This window comes from Schistosoma haematobium, chromosome 6 (assembly GCF_000699445.3).
Source record: "Schistosoma haematobium chromosome 6, whole genome shotgun sequence".
Classification (NCBI taxonomy): domain Eukaryota; kingdom Metazoa; phylum Platyhelminthes; class Trematoda; order Strigeidida; family Schistosomatidae; genus Schistosoma; species Schistosoma haematobium.
In genome coordinates this window covers 12,015,685-12,039,678 of record NC_067201.1, presented here as the reverse complement: position 1 = coordinate 12,039,678, position 23,994 = coordinate 12,015,685, and the positions used below count along the sequence as shown (strand labels likewise).

General features: G+C 34.3%; 1 protein-coding gene across 2 annotated transcripts; it reads left to right on the top strand.

Annotated features, from left to right (window-relative positions):
* On the top strand, window positions 1–23,788 carry KCNB1_4 (Potassium voltage-gated channel sub B member 1; the record flags this gene model as incomplete). 2 transcript variants are annotated; one of them, XM_035731591.2, is made up of 8 exons in its annotated part: window positions 1–434; window positions 592–760; window positions 3,229–3,575; window positions 7,699–8,355; window positions 10,216–10,404; window positions 14,153–14,356; window positions 16,508–16,723; window positions 22,941–23,783. In XM_035731591.2, exons 1-8 carry the CDS (start codon window positions 141–143, stop codon window positions 23,781–23,783), a joined length of 2,919 nt encoding a protein of 972 aa, XP_035585948.1. In that variant the 5' UTR covers window positions 1–140. The 2 variants fall into 2 exon arrangements, with proteins under 2 accessions (XP_035585948.1, XP_051065481.1); XM_051216861.1 differs by lacking the exons at window positions 592–760; window positions 3,229–3,575 and having other exon boundaries at window positions 22,941–23,788.
* Between the last annotated feature and the right edge of the window lie 206 nt (window positions 23,789–23,994).

The window sequence follows — 23,994 nt, the reverse complement described above, 5'->3', positions numbered from 1 at the left end:
GATAATGATCAAGTCTTCAATTCACTTGTTGAATTGTCAAATATAACTCATTGAAATCATCTTATTCTTATTAATTTATATCTTGGATTGGTTCCAACAACAAAATGGTTGAATAGTTCATTCCAATTATCATAATCATAATGAATGATACATTAAAACTATTCATTATCATTTTAATATGGTCCCAATTAACATTAAGTCAATTGAATTATTGTTTAAAACCTATTGGATGTTATCATGATGAATGTTGTTTTAATATTATACCAAAAACTGGACCAATATGTGATCCAATCCCTGGATGTGTTGCTTATTTTAAACCAGATTGTTGTAAAAATAGTCGATCTATACATACAGATTATGGTATTATGTATGGTTATGCTATTTCATTGGATAATGAATATGGATATCAAGACAATGGGAAACGTTATATTCAGGTAAGATTAAGTAGAAAGAAGTAAATAAAATATAAATCAGAATGAGGAATTGGAGAGATTGTAGTAATTTTCATAGTTGAATTTATGAGTCGATTTAAGCTAGACTACTATTGAAAAGTGGATCAGTAAAGCAAGAGCAATATATTTACAACTAAAGAACATCTGGAACTCGAAACAACTGTCAACCAACACCAAGGTCAGAATTTTCAATACAAATGTTAAAACAGTTCCACTATATGGGGCGGAAATCTGGAGAACTACGAAAGCCATCATCCAGAAGATACAGGTGTTTATTAACAGTTGTCTAAGCAAAATACTTCGGATCCGTTGGCCAGACACTATTAGCAACAACCAACTGTGGGAAAGAACAAACCAGATCCCAATGGAGGAAGAAATCAGGAAGAAGCACTGGAGGTGGATAGGACACACATTGTGGAAAGCACCCAACTGTGTCACAAGACAAGCCCTCACATGGAATCCTCAAGGCCAGATGAGGAGAGGCAGACCAAAGAACACATTACGCCGAGAAATGGAGATAGACATGAGAAAAATGAACAAGAATTGGATGGAACTAGAAAAGAAGGCGGAGGACAGAATGGGTTGGAGAATGCTGGTCGGTGGCCTATGCTCCATTAGTAGTAACAGGCGTAAGTAAGTAAGTAAGTAACTATTGAAAACCTGGAAGCTTTGGAAGGACGTCCTACCGTAGGACTCGGTAGTGCGCACTCACGATCCTGCACACGGGACTCGAATCCAGTGCTTTCAGGTTTTCAATCATGGTCTAGCTTAGATCGACTCATAAATTCAACTATGAAAATTACTACAATCTCCATAAATCCCTATTCTGATAATAATCATGCGCTCGCTATTGACTAAATTCAAGAGGAATTTCCTGGAGTTCTAATGATAAGTCGTGACCAGTGGAGCGCAGTCCGTGTCGGGACATCTACTTCAGACAATAGATGAAAGGTTGAGTAAGATCATGAATCGATTGAAGTTAGACACCAACACCGTTGGATACCGGTTCAGTGGTTTAGAGGTTTAACGTTTGCGCATAAGACCGAAGGTCCTGAGTTAGAGTCCTACAAGCAGATTTGTGGGTGAACACTTCTAAGGAGACCCATACTAGGACAAAACAGCCTTCCAATGCTTCTAGGTTTACAATGGTAGCCTAACTTAAATTGACTCATAAATTCAACAATTAAAATATGGATCGAATGTAAATTTTACACTGGTCGATTAACTTGTAAAGTTTTATCATACTATTGAATGAATTATGACCAGAATAGAAACTTTCCAAATTACTGAGTAACATTCGAAATAAGAGATACTGGCTAACATGGTTTGATTACTTAATATTCAATGTAGACACGTAAACTTAGTAGTGACATACCTAGTAGTTCAGGTCACTTTTCCGTTCACTTAGCTGGTGAGTCCTGCTTGTAAGAGCATAATTGAAAAACTCCAACATGTACTGTTTATTTTTCTTTACCCAATATGTCTGACTGTGTAACAATGGATATGTTCAGTAGAAACCTCTAATGATACTGCCTGTATTAAATGCTAGAGATGAATCATAGTTATTTATAAGTAGGATCAGTATAATTATATTATTTAAAGAGGCTTGTAGGCTATATTCTATTAAGTTAGTTTCTCTATAAAGCACATATTCATACCATATTGACTGGACTCTTCATGAAATATATAGTTTTGTACGTATACTTTGAGTCGTTGGCAGATAAATCCTTAATGATGCTAAGTTTCTTTATATATATCTCTAAGCGGATTCGGACAGTGACGGTCAGTGAAATACGCGATGCACATCATGCCTTATTAAGGACTAGTCAGCTAGATACACTTGCATCTCAGTGTGTTGATGTTCACCTTGAGACTTGAGTGGCATGAGGTTTGAGTCCTGGAGTGAACATCAACACACTGAGATGCAAGTGTATCTAGCTGACTAGTCCTAAATAAGGCAAAACGTGCGTCGCGTAGTTAATTGATAATGACTACCCAACCCTGCTTAAATTTGCTTGTGATTGATGACCTTGTCGAGGTAATCCATTGAGGATACACATTTGCCAAAAGTGACTGGAATATGTTTATCCAAATAAAATATAAATGGAAACATTTCCTTATCAGTACACTAGGGTTACTTATATCACATTGAAATACCAAATGCTATAGCGGCATTCAAGAGTAAGCGGAGCAACATACAAACCAAAACACGTCCACTAAAATGGCTAACAAAATGACGGTGAAAATGATGAATCCCTCAATTAGTTCATGATTCTCATTAATTGCTATAAACCACAAATGCCTGATAATATACAGGAGAGAACTTGTCTTAATCTAGGCTAAGGCCTTGACACGATGGGCTAATTGGTTTAACCATGAGGCTAGAAGTGCATGAGTCCGAAATGAGACTAAAGGCCTTGGGCAGGGGGATGGAAACCATTCTACCACCTGATTGGTTGGCAAGCAAGCCAGAGAAGACGAGTCAACTGGAACACTACTTTATTTATTCCTGATTCTCAGTTCACGATTCAGATCAGAGTAAAAGATGCATGAATAAAGAGATGACTAACGTGACTAAAACGCACAACTTACTTAGGCTTGTTACTCCTCATAGAAGAGCATAGGCTACCCACCAGCATTCTCCATCCAACTCTGTCCTAGACAATCCATTCTAGTTTTTTCCAGTTACTAATCATCCTTTTCATGTCTGATTCCAATTCCCGACACAGTACGTTCTTTGATATTCCTCTTTTCCGTTTCACTTAAGGATTCCAAGTTAGCGCTTGCCTCGTGATGCAATTTGATGATTTCCTCAATATGTGTCCCACTCACCACTTCTATCGTATTTTCCTAATTTCATCCTCAAATGGAACCTGGTTTGTCCTCTCCCACAGTAGACTGTTGCTGATTGTATCTGGTCGACGGACATTGAGTATCTTGCATAGGCAATTGTTTAGAAATACTTGTACACTTTTGATGACAGTTATAGTAGTTCTCGAAGTTTCAGCTCCGTACAGTAGAATCGTCTTGACGGTCATATTGAAGATTCCCACTTTGATATTGGTTGACAGTTGTTTCAAGTTCCATATGTTCTTCAACTGTAGGAATGCTGTCCTTGCTTTGGTAATCGTTGACTTTACGTCTGCATTAGATCCTCCTTGTTCGTCAATGATGCTTCCCAGATACGTGAAAGATTCCACATCTTCCAGAGCTTCTCCATCAAGTGTGATTGGGTTGACGTTCTCCGTGCTGTATTTTAGGTTCACGATCTTCCCTTTATGTATGTTGAGGCCTATTGCTGCAAAGTCTGCTGCTACATTCACAACGCACAGACAATTAGGAAAATACAATTATGTCCTAACTGGGCATTAGGGAAGAAAAATAGAGTACCAAAGTTTATGCTTAAATTACAATAGCTTTGAAACAGAAAAGGGTATGGCAGTAAATGACATATCGTACAAAAGCCTATGGTTTATAGGATAACCTAGGGATAAAACAACATATAAGCGTTCTACAGACTTTGAATCAAGTGAAATAACGTCCCCAAAAATAGTTTTCGTTGTTTGTCATGACTTCTTTGTTTCTCTGTTCACATCAGAGATTTAACTCGATAATGACACCAAAACTCTGTAGACTAACTTTGAGATGAAAAAAAGCGTTTCACCTTAGTACACAATTGTTATGTGTTCACTGATGATTAGATTAGAAAGGCAATTATCTGAAGATCTAGAAAGAAGCTCTTTCATATATAGTCAACTATCTCAAAAATATAAGATGTTGTCATTATACAGTGATCGTTTATTGTTACTGGTTGATCAAAAATAAAGATTTGAGGCACTAACTTTCGACTGAATGACTGGAATATATCATACTCATTATGAGACTTGAAAATCTTAGTTTTGACCCAATATAGAGTAGTGTTTGTATCTACTTAAAGGTCACGTGTCTTAAACTAGTACAGAACAACTTCCAAATGCTTCATATTTCTTCTTCATTCTTCAGATGATGTCAGTTTATGATGAAAGCCATTCTTAAGCTATACAAAACGTCTGAAAATCCATTTAGCTTAATATATGCAAATATATGCAATAATCTAATGAAAATCTATACATATTAATATGATATTGTACATCATGAAAACCGAAAATTAATACGAATCAAACTAACATTTACCATAACTATAGATTGTATGATATGGTTTACATTAAACTAGACAGGAAACCCATTTTAATCTATCAAATGAAATTTGTCATTTATCTCATTTCATCGAAAGTATTATCAAGTATTGATTAAAAATATTCAAAAAGTATACTGATAAGATAGACAATCCCACAAAGCGGGGTCGTGGATGTTCACTGCCGAGGAGTCCCACAATAGGACGAAACGGACGTCCAGTGCTTCCAGGTTTTCCATGGTGGTCTAGCTTCTATTGACTCATGATCACAACTATTGAAAGTAGACAATATGATTCAAGAATAATAATTGTTAAAAGAATTCCACTTTCATCATCATTAAATTAATTGATTTCTCAATAGAATACTAGTACATAAAGTAATATGTTAAAGACAATTAAAGTTGAAGAACAGTTTGACTTAACTTTTGTATTACATTAAAAAACAATAAAGAAGCCGTCTAGATAATACTGACGATAAGGGAGTTTATCCTTTCTGTATAAATATTGCTAAGACATGTGTTATATATATATATATATATATATATATATATATATATATATATATATATATATATATATATATATATATATATATATATATATATACTTAACCAATATCTATCTTGATAGGCAATATTAATTGGTATAAGAGAAAGTTGAATGAAAGTTAGAGCCAGCTAAATTGAAATTTGTCAACAGTCCACAAATTCATCAACCATTGGTCTGATGCATGTTGATAGATGTAGACTACATGGTTGAGATCTGTAAGATGATATTGGGTGATATGGCTTAGAATTAGCCGAAACTCTGAATAAAAATTTACCCTATCTCTTTATCCTAGATCTTGTTATCTAGTCTTTTTTCATATAAACATATTCTGTCCTTTCAAACTAAATAATTTTAGAAACATTATTTGGGTTCCTTATATATTGATCTAGTTAATTTCATCCTATTTGGTATGGTAATTTAGGCCATGGTACATTTGTATTAGGCTCTACGTTAATTCTAAGTGATAGATAAAAGTATTCAGTATAATCACCGTTAAATTACATTCACATGTTATATTCGAATATATTACCTCTTTAATATTTGTCAGAAACAACTATTATAAGTTGGGCAAATTAAACGAGTATCATACCATGTTTAGTTTAATAATTCTATATTTTAATCAGAGAGGGGTTTTGTGGAGATTGTAGTAATTTAATAGTTGAATTCAATCGATTCATGAATTGAACTATTAAATTATTACAATCTGTACAAAACCTCTCTCTGACTATAATCATCATATACTCACTAGTGACTGGTTTCAAGAGGTATTTCCTGGAGTTCTAATGAGAAGCCGTGACCAGTGGAGTTCAACCAGGTCTGTTGTGAGATAATAACTCACTGATGACAGTGGTGGATGTGTCTCTCAATTTGGTGGATTAGTTGAAGTTAGACATTACCACCGTTGGATTCCAGTCAGCCCAATGGTCTAGAGGTAAAGCGTTCGCGCGCGAGACTGGTAGGTCCTAGGTTCGAATCTCGCGAGACAGGGTCGTGAGTGTGCACTTCCGAAGAGTCCCACACCAGTGTATCCAGGTTTTGCATAGTGGTCTAGCTCATGAATTCAACTGTTAAATTCTATATTTGTTCAGTAACTTATGAAGGGAAAATAATTTTCTTCACATTCCGATGTCAGTTGAGAAACTACCAAAAGCAGAGAGTGCACCGTTTCATGTTACATTAATGTTTCTGTATATATTACATATAAGGTACGACTTCATACTGACTGAATCAAATCTATATGTTTTATGATTTTAAATGAACTCCATCTAGCTGTTAAGTTGAAATGAATTCACTCATTTTAGTCAGCTCATTTTTAAACAACATACTTACTTACTTACTTTTTCTGATTAGCGTTTTTTAGTGAGTTAGTTTTCTACGGGATGGGGTCGCTAACCCCATGTCCAACCCTCCACCTTTACCCGGGCTTGGGACCGGCAGTAACTCTAGAAGAGCTCCAGGCGGAGTTAAATAACATACTCTTCACTAACAATCCTAAATTATTGATTATATTGTAGTTGATATGATCAAAGAATTGTTTTCCTGTTGTAGGCTTCTATACCATATGGAATTGGCTTGTTTGAACTATTAAATTCTTTAACATAATAATAATTTGTTTCTAGTTATTTAATATTGAATTGTGACGTGAGCTACTTATATCCACATAAGTAGTATATAACGATGATCAGACAAAGAATGTATTTCAGTGGAAGATCGAAAGAGAAAGAACGGAAACGGAAAGCAATTGGCATTGAAATTCATGAACAATGAAATCTGAGACAATGGACTGATATTTGCGAAAGGAACAGTCATGTTTGGGACAATTGATTGACATTTTGTAAATGAAGTATTTACTATATGGTTCTCAGATTTTAGTGAGATGTTCTGTAATTTCATGCCCAAATATATTCGGTTGTCTCCACTCATGTTCGTGTTCACTATAGAATAACATAAAAGTACATTATCTTGGTGGATGTACTAGGAAACTAGGTTGTTTAAAATGTTATCATGATCAAGATCATTTGATCAAATGGTCATCAGAAGTTATAACATTCATTTTAGTTGAAGGGATTTTGTAAAGGTTTACTAATTCCATTATTAACCACAATTCAACGTTTATAAAATTTTGTTTAAATGATGATACAGAAGCATTTCAATTGGAATATATATATATATATATACCAATAAAGAGTAGTTAGTCGTTAACCATAAGAGAACATGAACCATTACAAGTAATTTTATTGTTTGTTTTCTATTTTATTTCCGTTTTGAGATGGTGGAGAAGATTTGTAGCTCAGGTGGATGATTTTGGTGGAGTTTTGTTCTCTGAGCTAGATGGTTTGGTCGTGGAGCTTTTATCATTCATCTGAACGATTTCTATCTCAAGTTTGTGCTGATGATGTCGTTCAGAAGAACGATGAATACTCCACGACCAAACCATCTAGCTCAGAGAACAAAACTCCACCAAATCGTTTTCATTTTCTTTTTCCTCTCTTTTCTTTCCTCTTCTTCTTTTTGGTCAATAAGATTTGGAAAGGAATACCATATGCAAAACCACCAACACAAAAGAATAATTTAAGATTTCATCGACCTATTCCACCAATTCATTCTAATGAAAAATATGATGCAACTTATTTTCGATCATCATGTTCTCAACCAAATTTCAATACATTTAATGAATGGTCAAAATATTCCTATGAATGGTATAAACATTTTACATTAGGACAAAGGAATCAAGAAGGATTCAATGATCATGAAGACTGTCTTTATTTAAATATTTATAATTTATATGAAATAGATATTGGTTTAGATTATAATAATAATAATAATAATAAACAATATCCAATTATTGTATTCTTTCATGGTATTGATCATTTAATTGGATCAGCAAATTATTATCCTGGACATGTTTTAGCCCAATTAGGTTTAGTTGTGATTACAGTAAATTATCGATTAGGTCCATTTGGTTATTTAGCTATAAATAAACCATATTTACAAAAGAATATTCATATGAATGATATTAGTGATCATGATCATCATGATGATGATGTTGATGTTGATGTAGATGTCGATGTTGATGATGATGAGGAAATATTGATGGGAAATTATGGATTATGGGATCAAATTAGAGCATTGGAATTTATTCATGAACATGCTGATAAATTTCAAGGTGATCGTAATCAAGTAAGTTTAGTGTTTCTAAAATAAAACTTTTTTTATTATTTAGATTATTAAATTTAATAAAAGGAACTAGATAAATTTGTGAAAGTTATTCAATATGATATTACTTTTTAACACAACGTGAACTTAATAATGGAACGATTGAAAAGTAAAAGAAATCGTCGTACAGCAGTTGTAAATCTGTGGTAGGAGTTTGCTTCTGTTATAACTTGTGGCTTGTGTACCCTATTAATCGTTCCGTCCTACTTTATGGCAGTGAAACATGGCCGGTAAGAGTAAAGGATATTCGTAGGTTACTAGTATTCGATCATAGGTGTCTTCGAAACATTGCTCGTATATCCTGGGACCATCGAGTAAGTAACACAGTTGTTAGGAAACGGGTACTAGGTAAGGATAGCAAATCAATCGATGAAGTAGTGAAACTTCATTAGTTGAGATGACTGGGACACGTGTTACGTTTGCCCAACCACCGACTGCCTCGACGTGCGATGTTTTATGGTGTAGGAGTAGGTTGGAAGAAAGCTAGGGTCGGCCAGACCAAAACATGGCACAAGTCCATAAAGTCACTGACAAGTAGACTGAGCCATGTTGGTAGGTGTAGACTACCTGGTTGGGGACCGCGAGATGATAGCAACCGATGGTTAGAGACCTTGAATGACATGGCTCAAAATCGATTGCAATGGCACAGGTGCATCCACTCTTTGTGTTTCCCCAAATTCTAATCTCATGAATCCTCCTTGTCTCTTTTTTTCTCTTCCCAAATCTATTTCACTGGATTATACTCCTTAAATAACATCTCCAAACCCTAATGTTTCCGATTACTGCTTATACTCTTACTACATCTACCACTGTGGGATTGGAATCGACAATTGTATCTATGTGCTAATGTGGTATGGCAACTCGAACTGACATACGTAGGTACGAAGTTCTACGTTGTTACTGGCTGACTGACCCTGTTAATGTATAACGTGATAATACTGTCAATTAGAGAACAGTAAATTATCGATCGGACTAATGACACATAAAAGCTGTGCGAGCAGTCTAGAGTACTTATCGGTCCTGCTTCCTGCCTAGCTCAGCTAGTTAAGTCCAGAACGCCAATCTAAACCTCTGCGATATGAATCATTTATTTCAGACATACTGTGTTTATATACCAATCAAACAGAACACATCGTACCATAAAATGGAAAATAACATTTGTACAAGATCTAGCCAAAAGTGACTGTGAATGTGAGAGACATTAATTAATAAACTCGACATAACTTAAGAATGGTAAATCGTATAATAATAGTGCATAGATCAAAATAAAGCTCATAATAAGAGGGGAATGAATATAAATAGTTTAGTTATTTAACAATTATACGATAAAAATGTACGCATAGTGTTGGTCCATAAATGGATCCCAAAAGTTACTATTCATAATGCTTATCAGGATATAACAACTCCAAACTAAACAAACTCCACAAATTAAGTTGAAGGTGTTTTGTGGTGATTGGTTCTAATTTTTAGACTGTATCCGTCATAGACTGATCTTATTTGAGGTACCACTGAAAAACAGAGTGTACTGGTTTGTAATTTCATACCAGTATGGGAATCTTCAGCTCTGTACTCTAACGAACTCACTGGGAATCGAAACTATAATATTCAGATATCATGGCGAACAACTAATCATTGGAACCACTAGGTTCGACTCCAATAAATCAATATGAACCTCAATGAATTTGTGATATAGTGAGATTATTATCCAATGAGAGTGGGGACAATTTTTCACTCCGGACATGCCTGCTCACTTGTCTGTTATTTTCGAAAGGTACTTGTTTGTTCATATACGTTACGTGTTTTTTTGTGTCCTTTACACAATAGATCACTGTAATCGGTTATGGTTCAGCTGCTGCTGATGTTGCACTACATTTATTGTCAGAAAAATCAGGTCGTAGAAATCCACCATTATTTCATCGTGTTATTCTTATGTCCGGATCTGATCAAATGGAAGGTGGTTTTGTTCAAAATATCAACGAATCGGAGGCATATGCTAAACAGTTGGCTTATCAGGTAAGTATTATAAAGCTTCATGAGAACGAGGTAAACGATGTAGTGTTTAACGGTGAAAAGTTTCCCTGTAAGAATACATCGATCAATGAATATTTCGCTGTAGTATACTGCAGTCGACCTTTTGGTAGGGGTAACATTAAAGTAGTTCCGATCGTTTGATTTTTTAGAATTTTAGAGTTTACCTTGTGATTTTAAATGTAACTGAAAAATACAGGAAATACTGCCGATACCAAAAACCAGTTTGTTGTAAATTTTTCTTCTATTTTAGCTTTTTTTAAACTGTCACTTTCGTTATTATGAAGTTTGTTATTCATCAGGTATAAAATATACACTTTATCTCAAAAATGATTAATGACGATAATTTCATTATTAGCTTGATTCTTGTTTACTTCTAAATGAATAACTATCCGGATACATCATCAAATTAATCAAAATATTTTGAGTAAATCTACTTAAGCCTAACGTAATTTATGCCTAGGTAGTGACTAATCCATGTTTGTCTGATCTTTAGTTCTAATCTAACTCTATCTGTCACGTTGCAATATCCCGATGTGGTGTTACATGCAGTATGTTTTAATGTGATCCGGGTTCGGATCAATTAAAGAGTATCAGTTCCCTTGAGACTACAGGAACATCTTTATGATGACCTCTAACTGACACAAAGCTTACATTCAGTTTCCTGGATCATCTAACCAGTGAACACCTCAACAAAACATACACGTTGTCAAGTTACTCTGGCTGGTAGGTGGGACATTATAACTTTATCAATAAAATTCAGTCAGCAATAGCGGGTTAGACAAACATATTTTTCGTCATTAAGGAAACTTGATGCATATTTTTGAGTTACATGTAATTGGTTATTCAACAATGAGCCACGATGCCGTGATGTAGTCGGTACATAATCGATCTTTACAAAATCTAGCTTACTGATCTAAACGTTGAGTATCTACTAAATTTTTCATTCGGCTTAGCAATACTGTATTGAAAATTTTGTCTGACACTGACAGCAGTGTGGTACTTTTGTAGTTCTCATACTGAATAAAATCTTTTTTGAGTATTTTGATAAAGCATCAGTCTTTCCTGTCTGTCGGAACTTGTTCTTCCTCCTAAATCTTTCTGAATAGAACGTTGAGCATCTTTTCAGTTACTTTTATGTCTGACTTCAGTGGTCCAGCTGGTATTTTGTCTGATCCTCTTACTTTCCCACTCTTAGTTTGTTCGATGGCCATGTTGATTCCTTTGACTGTTGGTGGGGTGACATCCGTAGGAAACTCTGTATGTACAGTTTTTATTTACGATGGGTCCAGTCGGGTCAGTCTATTCAGGAGTTATTTGAAGTGTTCTACCCATCTGTTTTGCTGTTCTTGAACCTCAGTGACTAGTTTGTCATTTTTGTTCTTGACTGATCGCTCTGGTTTACTATATTTTCCATCTAGCTTCTTCGTCGTATCATTTAGCTCTCTCATATTTCATTCTCTCTCAGCATTTTCTACTGTCATTGCTGGGTTTTCTACATATCTCCGCTTATCAGTTCTAATGCTTCTCTTCACTCTCTTGTATGCTTCTGTGTATTGAATATGTGCCTTAGCTGTTTCTGTTCTTCTTCGATTGTTTTTGGTTGGTGTTTTCTTGTTCTTCCTTCTTGAATCTTGACCAGGGTATCAACAGAGACCCATTCATTATGATGGTTCTACTTACGGCCCAGCTTCTCCTAGCATAATGAAGTAATTACTTCTTCAATGGCTTGATAATTGTTCTCTATTGTCGTTCCTCTTCTTCGAGTAAATTTTATAAGGCTTGGAACTTAGTGCTGAGAGCTATCCTGAATCTACTGAGTTTACTCGTATGTTGAATGAAGGTTGTAATGCTGCTTATCCGACTATTCAACATTTCTTTAGCTTCAGTTTTGTCTTGGTCACCATCAGGTGACGATCTAAAGCTATAACAGCTCCAATCACGGTTCTAACTTCTTCCATGAACCATCTTAATTTTTATTGTTATCAACGTAATCGATCTGGTTCTCTGTAGTGTGGCCTGGTAAAACCAATGTGGCTTAATATGTAGGTTTGTGGAGGAAAATAGTACCACATACAACGTGTCCTTTTAAGTACATATATCTTCCAGCCTCCGACCATTCTCATCCTTTTTTCCAGTCAACATTGCTCCATAATGTCCTCATATTCGGTGTTGCTCATACAGACCTAGAGAATCAGGTCCCTCACCAGGATGGCTAGATCTTTTACTGGTTATTTCTGTACAATGGACTGAAGCCTCTTATAAATCTGACATTTATCATCTCCTCTGTTTTCATTGTTGGGTGATATTTATTTTAATCTGTTGCCTCTGTTTTGAATGACACATTGATATGAGATTCCCATCCTATAGGCGATTTTTATGCCTCTTCGAAGATCAGTGCAACTCCTTGTGTGTGAGACATTTCCAGTTTGGGACGATGGATCTCACTGATTTCAAGTACTACTACTTTGTATCTTTGTACTTTCGCTACCATTCGATTGGTCCGACTGGTCTACCACATTTTCCGAACAATCCAACCGCTTATATTAGTTATCGCTCTGGTTTTCAGACGGAGAAGAATCTTGACTATCACTATGTGGTGACATAAATCTTCTATATGTAGACCATTCAACCTACAAGAGAGGATTTAAATGGTCTAAATGATTTTCTATGGTTAGCATTTTGTAGCGAGATTCTTTTTCCAGGGATGGGGTTTTGAACACCACTTCCGACTCTCCTCCTTTTCTCAAGCTTGAAACCGAGAAGTAACTTCATAAGGGCTTCATGTGGGGTTGAAGAGTCTCATACTGTAATAAAATAAATGCCCACTGATCCCAGGCTTTGGGTCATATCCAAGGCAGTTTTTATGTATTTCAAATACCATATACTAATTTCGAAGTTTTTACTTAATGAAATTTGGTAGTTTTCACATCATTTTCTGTTACCTTATAGATAATCTCACTTCGTCTGACGCCTCTAAGCAATTTTCTGCATGATTTTTCAAGACTTCTGACTTTATTTGTTCCAATGACATTTTTTCAAACACCACTGCTGAGGAGTCTCACACTAGAACAAAGTAGCCGTCCAGTGCTTCCAGGTTTTCCATGGTGGAGATCGTTAAGTTTTTGATTAAGATCATGAATCGATTGATGTTAGATCACCACTGATAGCCTAAAAGCATCGGGCGGTCGTTTCGTTTTGGTATAAGACTCTTCAGCAATAGGCATCCACGATCCCACACGTAAATCTCGAACCCAGGACCTTCGGCCTCGAGCACGAACGCTTAACCTCTAAACCATTGAGCCGACCGGCATCCAACGGTGTTAATGCCTAACTTCCATTGATCCATGAATGGCTGCGCAACCATTCACCCATTGTCTGACGTAGATACGTGTCTCTTTCCGACATGGATTGGACTCCACAAGTCACCACTTCTCACTAGAACTCCAGGAAATCATCTTAGAAACCATCCAGTTATTCCAGGTTTTCAAAGGTTTTCAATCGATCCATGATTCTAAACAAAATACTGATCTCACAAAAATGATAGATGTCATGGTTTTGCAAATATATGCAGTATAAATGTAAACATAAGCTTTACTATATCAAACGTAATCTATATATTCCTTCTCCACACCATATATTGATAATGCTTGATCTGACTTTATGAGTAAATCCATAAATGTTTTCATCGGATGACTTAACAAAAAAACACTGAAGTTTAACATTTTTATAGGTTGGTTGTGATGTTTCTTCAAGACGTTCAATGATAAATTGTTTACGATCTCGTACATCTACGGAAATATCGAATGCAGCAGCTAAAACAAGGATTCATCGGCCTAATTGGTTAACAAAACCATGGGCACCAACTTTAGATTATGATTTTATAATGAATACACCAAAATACTTATGGAATAATGGTCTTTATGCTCATATACCAGTAAGTGTTTTTTTTTAGTTGACTTGTCGCTAATGTGAAATTAAATATTATATAACTAATTGTTTAATTCATTGTAGAAGATAGTTCGATCATTCATTATATCATTAACTGTTATGATGTGCAAACTTTGGTGTTTGAAAGTCAAAGAGATAGAAAGTAAATTTAATGTGAAACAAGGATTTGATACAATTTGTTAGAATGAATAAATAATACACAAAATCTCAATGGTTGAGATCACCAGTCAATTGAAGCTAGATCACCATGGAAAACCTGGAAGCACTGAACGGCCGTTTCATCCTATTGTGGTCTAGTGGTTAAGCGCTCGCGCGCGAGACTGACAGGTCCTGGGTTAGAATTTCACAAGGTGGAATCGTGGAGGCGCACTGATAAGGAGTTTCACACTAGAATGTAACGGCCGTCCAGTACTTCCAGGTTTTTCATGGTGATCTAGCTACAACTGACACATAATCTCAACTATTGAAATTACTACAGTCTCCACAAAACCTCTTCTAATACACAGAAACAATTTGAGGATAATAGTATCAAGGGAGTAAGAAATTAACAGAAAATTTTCTACAGAAAACCTTTGATATCTGAAGAAAAGACTGAGATAATTAAACAGAGTATTTGAAGTAGTTTTCCACTTTACGGTACTTTTGAGATTGTTGAAAATGAAGTTTCACATTATGAACTAAATTTGGTTAGACAATCACTGGGAAACATGAAATACGGAATAGTTGTTTTTTCCCTTGTATGGAACTCCTCAATATATGCATCTGAGGCACATCAGAAATTAAATTTGTTGTTCTAATGTTCTCTCAGTGTGTCCTTACCCTGTTAACTACTGAGTTGCCATCTAAAGGTTTACATTTTTGACTTCAGTCACTTCGTGGTGCTGGACAGCAATTATCTCGTGATCGACATTGCTGAACTTTACTGGATACAGATTCTCATCAGAGATTCGGGAATTTCCACTCGAACCTACCAGTGAACTAATGAGTATTATTTGTCCAGGTGAGCTATAAATTCAGCAATCAACACAACGTCATATACAAAAAATAAATTATATGCTTACAAATGGCGAAATTCAAGTGGTAATTGATGAATTTCTAGTGAAAACTCGTAACAAGAAAACTTCGACGACTTTGCAATTGAAGTAGTTACCCACCAACGACAATGGGTTATTTCCGAATGAAATCCCGAAGCTAGAAATGTAAACTTTTGAATTCTAACCCAATAGTCTGAAGCTTAAGAGCTTACCAAGAGGCCTTTAGATTCTAAGTTTGATTTCCTATGGGATCTCATACTAAAACAGAACAACTACCCATTACTAATGATTAATTAACCAAATCCTGTTAATGATGGAAAATTCATATTTTGGTTAGTCATATGATTTAACTTGGAAGGTTGGAGGTAGTCGGTAAGAGACTCTGCTTGATCTAAATTTTATGCTAGCTTGCACTCAGCAACAAAGCACTGGTACAATATCAATGAGGCTGATGATCTTTATAGAATCCTCTCTTTGATTTTCCAGCTTCACATCCTGGAGTATTCGGGATGCGAATGACATCTTGTTGGGATGTAATACTTAAGTTGGTTGACCACTGATTGGTGATCAATGTTATGTTTGTCCAGTGTTAGAGGACGTAATGTCTAGTCACTTATATTGTGTTATGTGCTACAGATGTCGACAGATGTAAGTAGTATGTATCATCAGTCGAAAGTGAAACACCTGGCAGCAGAAGGTTAATAAGGAAAGAGGACGATGACAGACAATGATTACTGTGGAAATGAAGGAACTGTCAAGTTTGAGACAATTGATTGACATTTTGAAAATTAAATATTTACTGCATGGTTCTCAGATTTTACTAAGACGTTTTGTAATTTTCTGTTCAAATACATTCGACCGTCCCCATTTATGTTCTCGTTCACTACAATACTAGTGTTCACATAGTAGGGTCCACTTAACATCAAGGACTAGAAAAAAAGGAGATTTGCCACTATTCAGTGATCAATAAGTTATATCTAAATTTAAATAATTATTAGAAAGTTCTATGCCTTACCAGTAACCTATTATTTTGTATCTTTTTAAGATAGTCTCTTTAGAATAAAGCTAACATTTTCCCGCCGATATCTTTCATTGTTTTCTAGCTTATTGGTGGCCTGGTTGTAGATGATGGTGTTTTTCATGCATTAGCATCAATTTATCGTTTGGATGTTCCACTTACTTGGAATTTAATAAACAGCACACAAAATAGCGCTTTCGATTCCCACGAATTATTGAATCCAAATACTGAATTTTCTGGTATGTCAGTTGATTTAATGCGTTCAGGTTTCATGGAAATGGTGAAAAATGATTTTGCACTGGTAAGTTAAATAGTTCATTACCTAATGCTTCGATTATTTAAAAGATGATTGTTAAGGTGATTTTATTTCATTCACATAATGATGAGAACATCAACAATACGATTCGTAGAATAATCATGCGTTTTAATTATCATAAGTTTACTATTTGTTAGGAATTCAGTAGTATAAAATCACCAATGAAAATATTAAACCCATGGGGACCACGAGTTGTGGAAAACTTGAGCATTAAGTCTGTTTTGATTAAATTTGAATGCTCTTGAATAATGGCCATAGAAAAAGTTGTATCTTTCAGGAAAAAAGTGCCAGAAATCTAAGGAGTCCCTCCTCTATTTACACTTGGAGAATATTTTCAATTTTTACCGAATTTGTAAAGATCATCTTTAATCCTGCCATCGAGTTTTTAACTAACGATTGAGAATGGTGCTGTTTCACTTTTAAATATAAGGTTAACCAACATTGAACTCATTATTAAACATTGTATAAGTGGAGTTATGGAGATTTTATCATGAATCTACAACTTATGATGTATTTTTTTAATCATGATTTAATAATTTTGAATTATCTAATTATTGATATTCCTAAAGGGGTTTGGCCATTCTGTGTTGGGATATGTGCATTCTTTGTAGATTGCTTCATCACAAAGATCTTTTCACAGTTTTTGTAGTATAGGTGGGTTTTTGCTAGCAGTGGTATCCACTAAACCCAATTCGTTCTTTCTAGGATTCCATTGGATGTATTCACATCTCATTGTGATGATGATCACACTAAGATTCAAACCCATTACCTTTTGCCGCAAACGCCTAACTCGTCAGCGAGTGGTACACGGAGTTCAGATAATATCTAACATATTTAATGAATACGATATTAATATTGTTAATAGTAAGGGTTTGTATTTTCCCAATGTTGAAATTCAAGCTTGAATTTTGATTAGTTTAATTATAGAAAATGCATCTAGCTATCTGAAATCAGTGACTCAATGAACAGCGCATTGACATTAGAAGTGGAAGATAGAAGGTTCGATTCTTAATTTGAACAATAACGCTGAATATAGGTCCATTCAGCTGTTATGTTTCTTAAGAACAACTTATCTCTTAAGTGCTTAATTTCACGAGACTGTTATATCAATGATTTACTGATTACAGAATGAGCTTTATTTTTACCATAATATTAGTTATGACATCTTCACATCAAATATGGAACCTGAAATCAAACGAACTACTTGCATTTTCATAAAATATGATATTAGATCTTATTAGAGGATCATATTTGTATGGGAATATTATGTAGTTTCATTTTGATCCACTTTCTGAAATTGTAATTCAAAGCATATAAAGAAAAAATTTGTCATAACTTTGATTGAATACCACTGTATTGCTGATTCGTCTATCTACTGTATTTTCTTTAATAACTCAAACTTTTTGTCTATGGTATATACACAGTATTCTCATTATTGTTTGCGTCTTTTGAACATCTAATTGAATCCAATTCAAAAGGAATAAGGATAGATATACATAAATGCTCCTTTTTCTCTTTGATCTTGTTTCATTGTTCGATTCAGATAATAATATCCCCTCTTTCAGGTATACATAATTCTAATTGTCGATTAATTTAGAGAGAATAAGAATAAAGATCTGAGTAGTATAACATGAATTGTTTTTGTTTTTGGTTAAATCCTTGTTGGCTACTTCCTAAAATACACCAAGACTGAACTCATATCATTGTTTCATTGTTTATATCCAGGACTACAATCGATCAGTCCCTATTGGTATGTATACATTTTGAATGGATAACTACAACATAGTACATTCATTAAGTTATCGCTAATCAAACCTAGGACACTTGAGCTTCAGGAACAGTTCTTAAACTTTAAACCACTAAGTTGACATCGAATATTTATCATTTATAATTTGAATTAGCAAGACTACAGAATTTTAAGATTGATCTAATAGGAGGTCGTAAATGCCCATTAACTAGGACGAAATCGGTATTCAGTGCTTCCTGGTTTTAATAGTCATATGACTAATTGTATACTATAAGTTAAGCTATAAACCTGAATTATTTATTTCATAACTTTTGCTTTGACTAACCTTACTTACTTACCTACTTACTTGCTTACTTGCTTATCTACCCACCTACCTACTTACTTACTTACTTACTAACTGTAGAATAGTACCTATTCTCTCGTTAAAATCATTCAAAATTAGAATAATTCATCAACGTCTAAATTATTACAGAATTCAAAAGTAGGAGATAAATGTAAGGTGTATTTTTGTACTTCTACATATAGAGGATAAGAGTATTACTTAAATCAATCAACTATTTATTATAAGTGACCATATGATGATGATATAACTGTAAAATTGATTACTACATACAACCACGTAATTTATTCACAAAAATATTTTAGAAGAAAAAAATAGACATTTATCATTATCATGGAATATACAACTTAGATAATAAATAAACTTCTATGTTACACAGTCATGAATATAAATTATTGTTTATACTTAAGCAATTCAAATATTCAATACTTAAATAAACGATAAAATTATGAGCAAAAGATGAACAGTGGCTAGAAATGGAATTCAGGACGAGCGTCTTGTCCTAGTTGGGATTCATCAGCTAGATGTACTTGCATTTCAGAGTTGATGTTCACTTTGGCACTACGCACAATATGAACATATACCAATAAGAGATTGATCGATTGTAGTCCTAAACATTAATGGAAAGATTCAAGTAAACAATACCAATTGAATTTAAAATTTTATTCTATTGCACAAGCTTGTGGCTATCAGGACTCAGTAGCTAAATGGGTAACGTGATGGCGTTTGGAGAGAACAATACTGGGTTCGAATCTCAGAGTGAACATCAAATGTGAGATGCAGGTACATCCAACTGACGAGTCCCAAATTAGATGAAACGCGCGTCCTGGACTCCACTTCTGGCCACTATCCATCTATGCTTATAGTACTTATGAATTAAGGCAATATCGAGGCAATACGCACGGTATGCACATATGTCAATAAGAGGCTGATTAATTGCAGTCCTAATCATCTATTAGAAGATTCAAGTAAACGACACCATGGGAATTTGAATAATAAAATTTTTCTGTATACAAGTGCATACTTCAGTGATTCTTTGAATGAATTTCCATATAGTACTGATATATCAATTGATATAACTTGTGGCCTCGTGCCCCTATCAGTATATGACGTAATGACATCGCCAATTAGAAAACAGTGATTTATCGACCAGATCAATGTCATGTAAACCCGTACGAACAGTTTACAGTTCTTATCGGTTCTTCTTTCTACATACATCTGCCTGTTACAGTCCACAACACCAATCTCAACCTCTGAGATATAAATCATGTATTTCAAGCATACTGGATTTATATACAAACTAAACAGAGCACATCACACCATAAAATAGAAAATAACATTTGAACAAGATCTAGCCAAAAGTGACTGTGAATGTGGAAAGCTGTAATTAGTAGACTGGGTATAACTTAAGAACGGTAAATCGTATAATAATATTCTATAGGTAAAAGTAAAGCTTACAATAGGAGTAATATGAATTTGCATAGTATAGTTACTTAACAACTATAGAATAAAAAGATATGCATCGTAATTGTCCATAAATAGATTCCACAGTTACCATTGATTATTCTCATCGGGATATAACACCAATGAAAATAGATCTCCTCTTGATGAGCAATTTTGTTAGACATGAACAGTAAAAGATTATTTAGCATAAATAAAGTTCATTTCGTGTTGCTTATTTTCAATTTCTCAATAATTTTGGTTACTATCAACATGTATAAAATACAATTTTATAAGTGTTATTGATTGTTCGTTCTAAAAGTCGTTTGGTTTAGTTGTGAAACTTTCATTGTCCTTCTTGGACAAAACTATCAGCATATACATGAAAGAGAAATGAGGTGTTAAAATCGATTAGTAGTTTGTTCTATTAACCTCGCGTCTACTCATTTGTTATCCATAAATGCATATGGACAAATGCGAATATGAGTTCGACTGAGAATTAAGAGAAAGCCAGAGAATTTTTAGAATTATAACACTCTGGAACTCAAAACAACTGTTAACCAACACCAAGGTCAGGATTTTCAATACAAATGTCAAGACAGTTCTACTGTATGGGGTGAAAACCTGGAGGACTAACAAAGCCATCATCCAGAAGATACAGATGTTTATTAACAGTCGTCTAAGCAAAATACTTCCGATCCGTTGGTCAGACACAGCAGCAACAACCTACTATCGGAGGGAACAAGACAGATCCCGGTGGAGGAAGAAACCAGGAAGAAGCGCTGGAAGTGGATAGGACACACATTGTGGAAAGCACCCAACTGTGTCACAAGACAAGCCCTCACATGGAATCCTCAAGGCCAAAGGAAAAGAGGAAGACCAAAGAACACATCACGTTGAGAAATGGAGATGTACATGAGAAAAATGAACAAGAATTGGATGGAACTAGAAAAGAAGGAGGAGGACAGAGTGGGAGAATGCTGGTTGGTGGCCTATGCTCCGTAGGGAGTAACAGGCGAACGTAAGTAAGTAAGTAATCAAACATTAATCAATAGACACAATCGATATGGTAATAAGCAAAAAGATAAATAACCGCAAAGTCAGAGTCCAAATTAGGAATGAAAAACAATTAAAATGAAAATGCAAACAACGACCACACAATAACATACAAAAACTGACCAAATTTCTGGTTTACAAAGCATACTATTAGTCAATTATGGGAAGATTCTAATAACACACTTCCATTTAAAGTACATACTGATGATATTGTCCGGATGGACAATGAAAATTTCATAAATAAATTATCCAACTCAGAGAACATAAAATCTCTAATATATTACAGTTTTTATCTGTATTAACCTAATTTAAGATGGATACATATTGTTATTTGTAATAAAAACAATAGTGCAACTGTCTCATTTGTACTTTGAAACTTTATTGCACACTCACCGTCGTAACTATGAAAGACAAATGATCGCTATCCATATGAAGTAAATGAAACACATCCACTATGACATGTACAACATTTGGAGTGAATAGTTTTACCAGCTTATATATATCACTACAAAGTATGAGATACATAATATTAGTCACTACTCAGTAGTCAATCAATTGTAAGCATTTCAGCCTTACAGTTGATCAGTAGTTGTCTGGATAACTCAATGATAACATCTCAAACTGTGAACCTGGATGTTTTGGATCGTACCTTATAGGGAGCACCAGTTTCCTCAACTTTACAGGTACATCTTATAAATGAGTGCTAACTAGCACAAAACCCGAGTCAGTGGTTTTCTGTCGACTACTTCCAATCACTTAACATATGAAGTTCATAATGAAAATACTTCCGACTAAATAAAGAATCTACGCAAATACTAATCTTCCCTTAAAATATTACCAGTTTTTTAACATAATTAGTGTGATTTTAAATATAAAGAGACGGATTATAAACTTTGAGAATCTCATAGCGCTTAGTGGCGTTGGAATATCTGACTCCAATTTGGATCGTGTGATTATCGTTATTGGCTAATACATATCATCGATCCTCATAAATAATCGTCGACTTAAATCACGTTAGTGAATAACAGAATTAAATCATTCAAATACGAGAATGAGGTTTGAATACGTTTATTTTGTACACTCATTGACCTGGATAGAAAATCAGAGGAACGACGAAAAGGAAGTGGAGAGAAGAGAACGAAGCGAAATGATGCGCGGTGGACAAGGCATGTAAGATAACTCGTTTTTATCAGGTGTAACTCAATATTAATAGACAGACAAAAATAAGTTACAGACATGTGATGAATTCGATAAGAAATACACACACACGCTCACATAAGAACAGTTAATGTTGATAAGCGAATAAGTAACAAGATCAAAATGTGGTTTAAGAAGAATGAAAAGATTGATCTGTTTAGAAACTAGAATACTACAAGCCCACCGAAACTAACCATATACATTTTAGTTTGTTGCTTTTTTACAGCGATAAATTCTTAATTTGGAAAGTCTGTTTTTTCCATATTCACTAATAATTTTCAACGTCATAACTGTCTTCGACCAAGATCGGTAGAGTTTCAGTGAAAAGTTTTGTATAGTAAATCACTTATATAATATCCAGCATTATTATTATTATCATCAGTGTAACGCATGTTTCCATTCTAAATGTTCCACTTAAATAGGATCCTGTTGGTATTACAAATTCATTACTTTTTCAATATACCTACTGGCCGGATAAAGAAAATGCATTTTCACGATGGGAAATGTATCGTTCTGCTTGGACAGATCGTTTCATAGGTTCTGGACTAATTCAAACACTTCAATATCATTCAAACCCAAAATATGCTAAAAAGAAATTAGAATCAATAACCAATCAATCTTTACCAATTAATCATACTCAAATGTATATTTTTGGTTATAAATCAAAGAATGATTTATGGAGTAAAATTATTGGTGTTTATCCTGGTTCAGAATTACAATATATATTTGGATTACCTTTATTACAATTATATAAGACAATGGAAGAAATAAATGAACAATGGCCAATTGATTTAAGTATTAAACCACCACATTATCAATATACCAATCTTGATATTCAAATGAGTAATTATATGTTATCATTTATATTGAATTTTGCAAAAACTTCAAATGCTACACCACAATCAATTCGTAATTTAACATGGGATACTTATCGTATTGAAAATAGAACATATTTATGGTTAAATTTAATTGATAATATTACATTATCGGAAAGTCATCGTCCAGATTTAGAATTAAAAGGAATTGGTGCTGGTTTTGATTTAAGACAAAATTATCGATTAAATACATATTCATATTGGACTTATTTTTATTATAAACAACTTCAATGGTTACCAAGATATCCATTACCAACACCGATATCAATTGATTTAGAAGATTATCGTTTAGCTGCATTTTCTTTAGCTGGTTTATTGTTTATTCTATGTATTATTATTATGTTATTATTAATTGTATATTGTAGAAGAAGAAAATTGTTAATATCTTAAATTTATTTCATTGTTTTATTAGTGAGACTATAATTTATGGATGAACCAATCAAGTATAAGATAATAGGTCTCGGATTTTGGCGTGAAATTGATTCATCCATTTGGATAAATAGCGTCTTGGTATTTGTTATATACGGTCGTCGCTCATTGCTGTGCCGGAAAAAACGCTGATCACTTACTTATACTCGGAACGAGGGACCACGGTAATTCC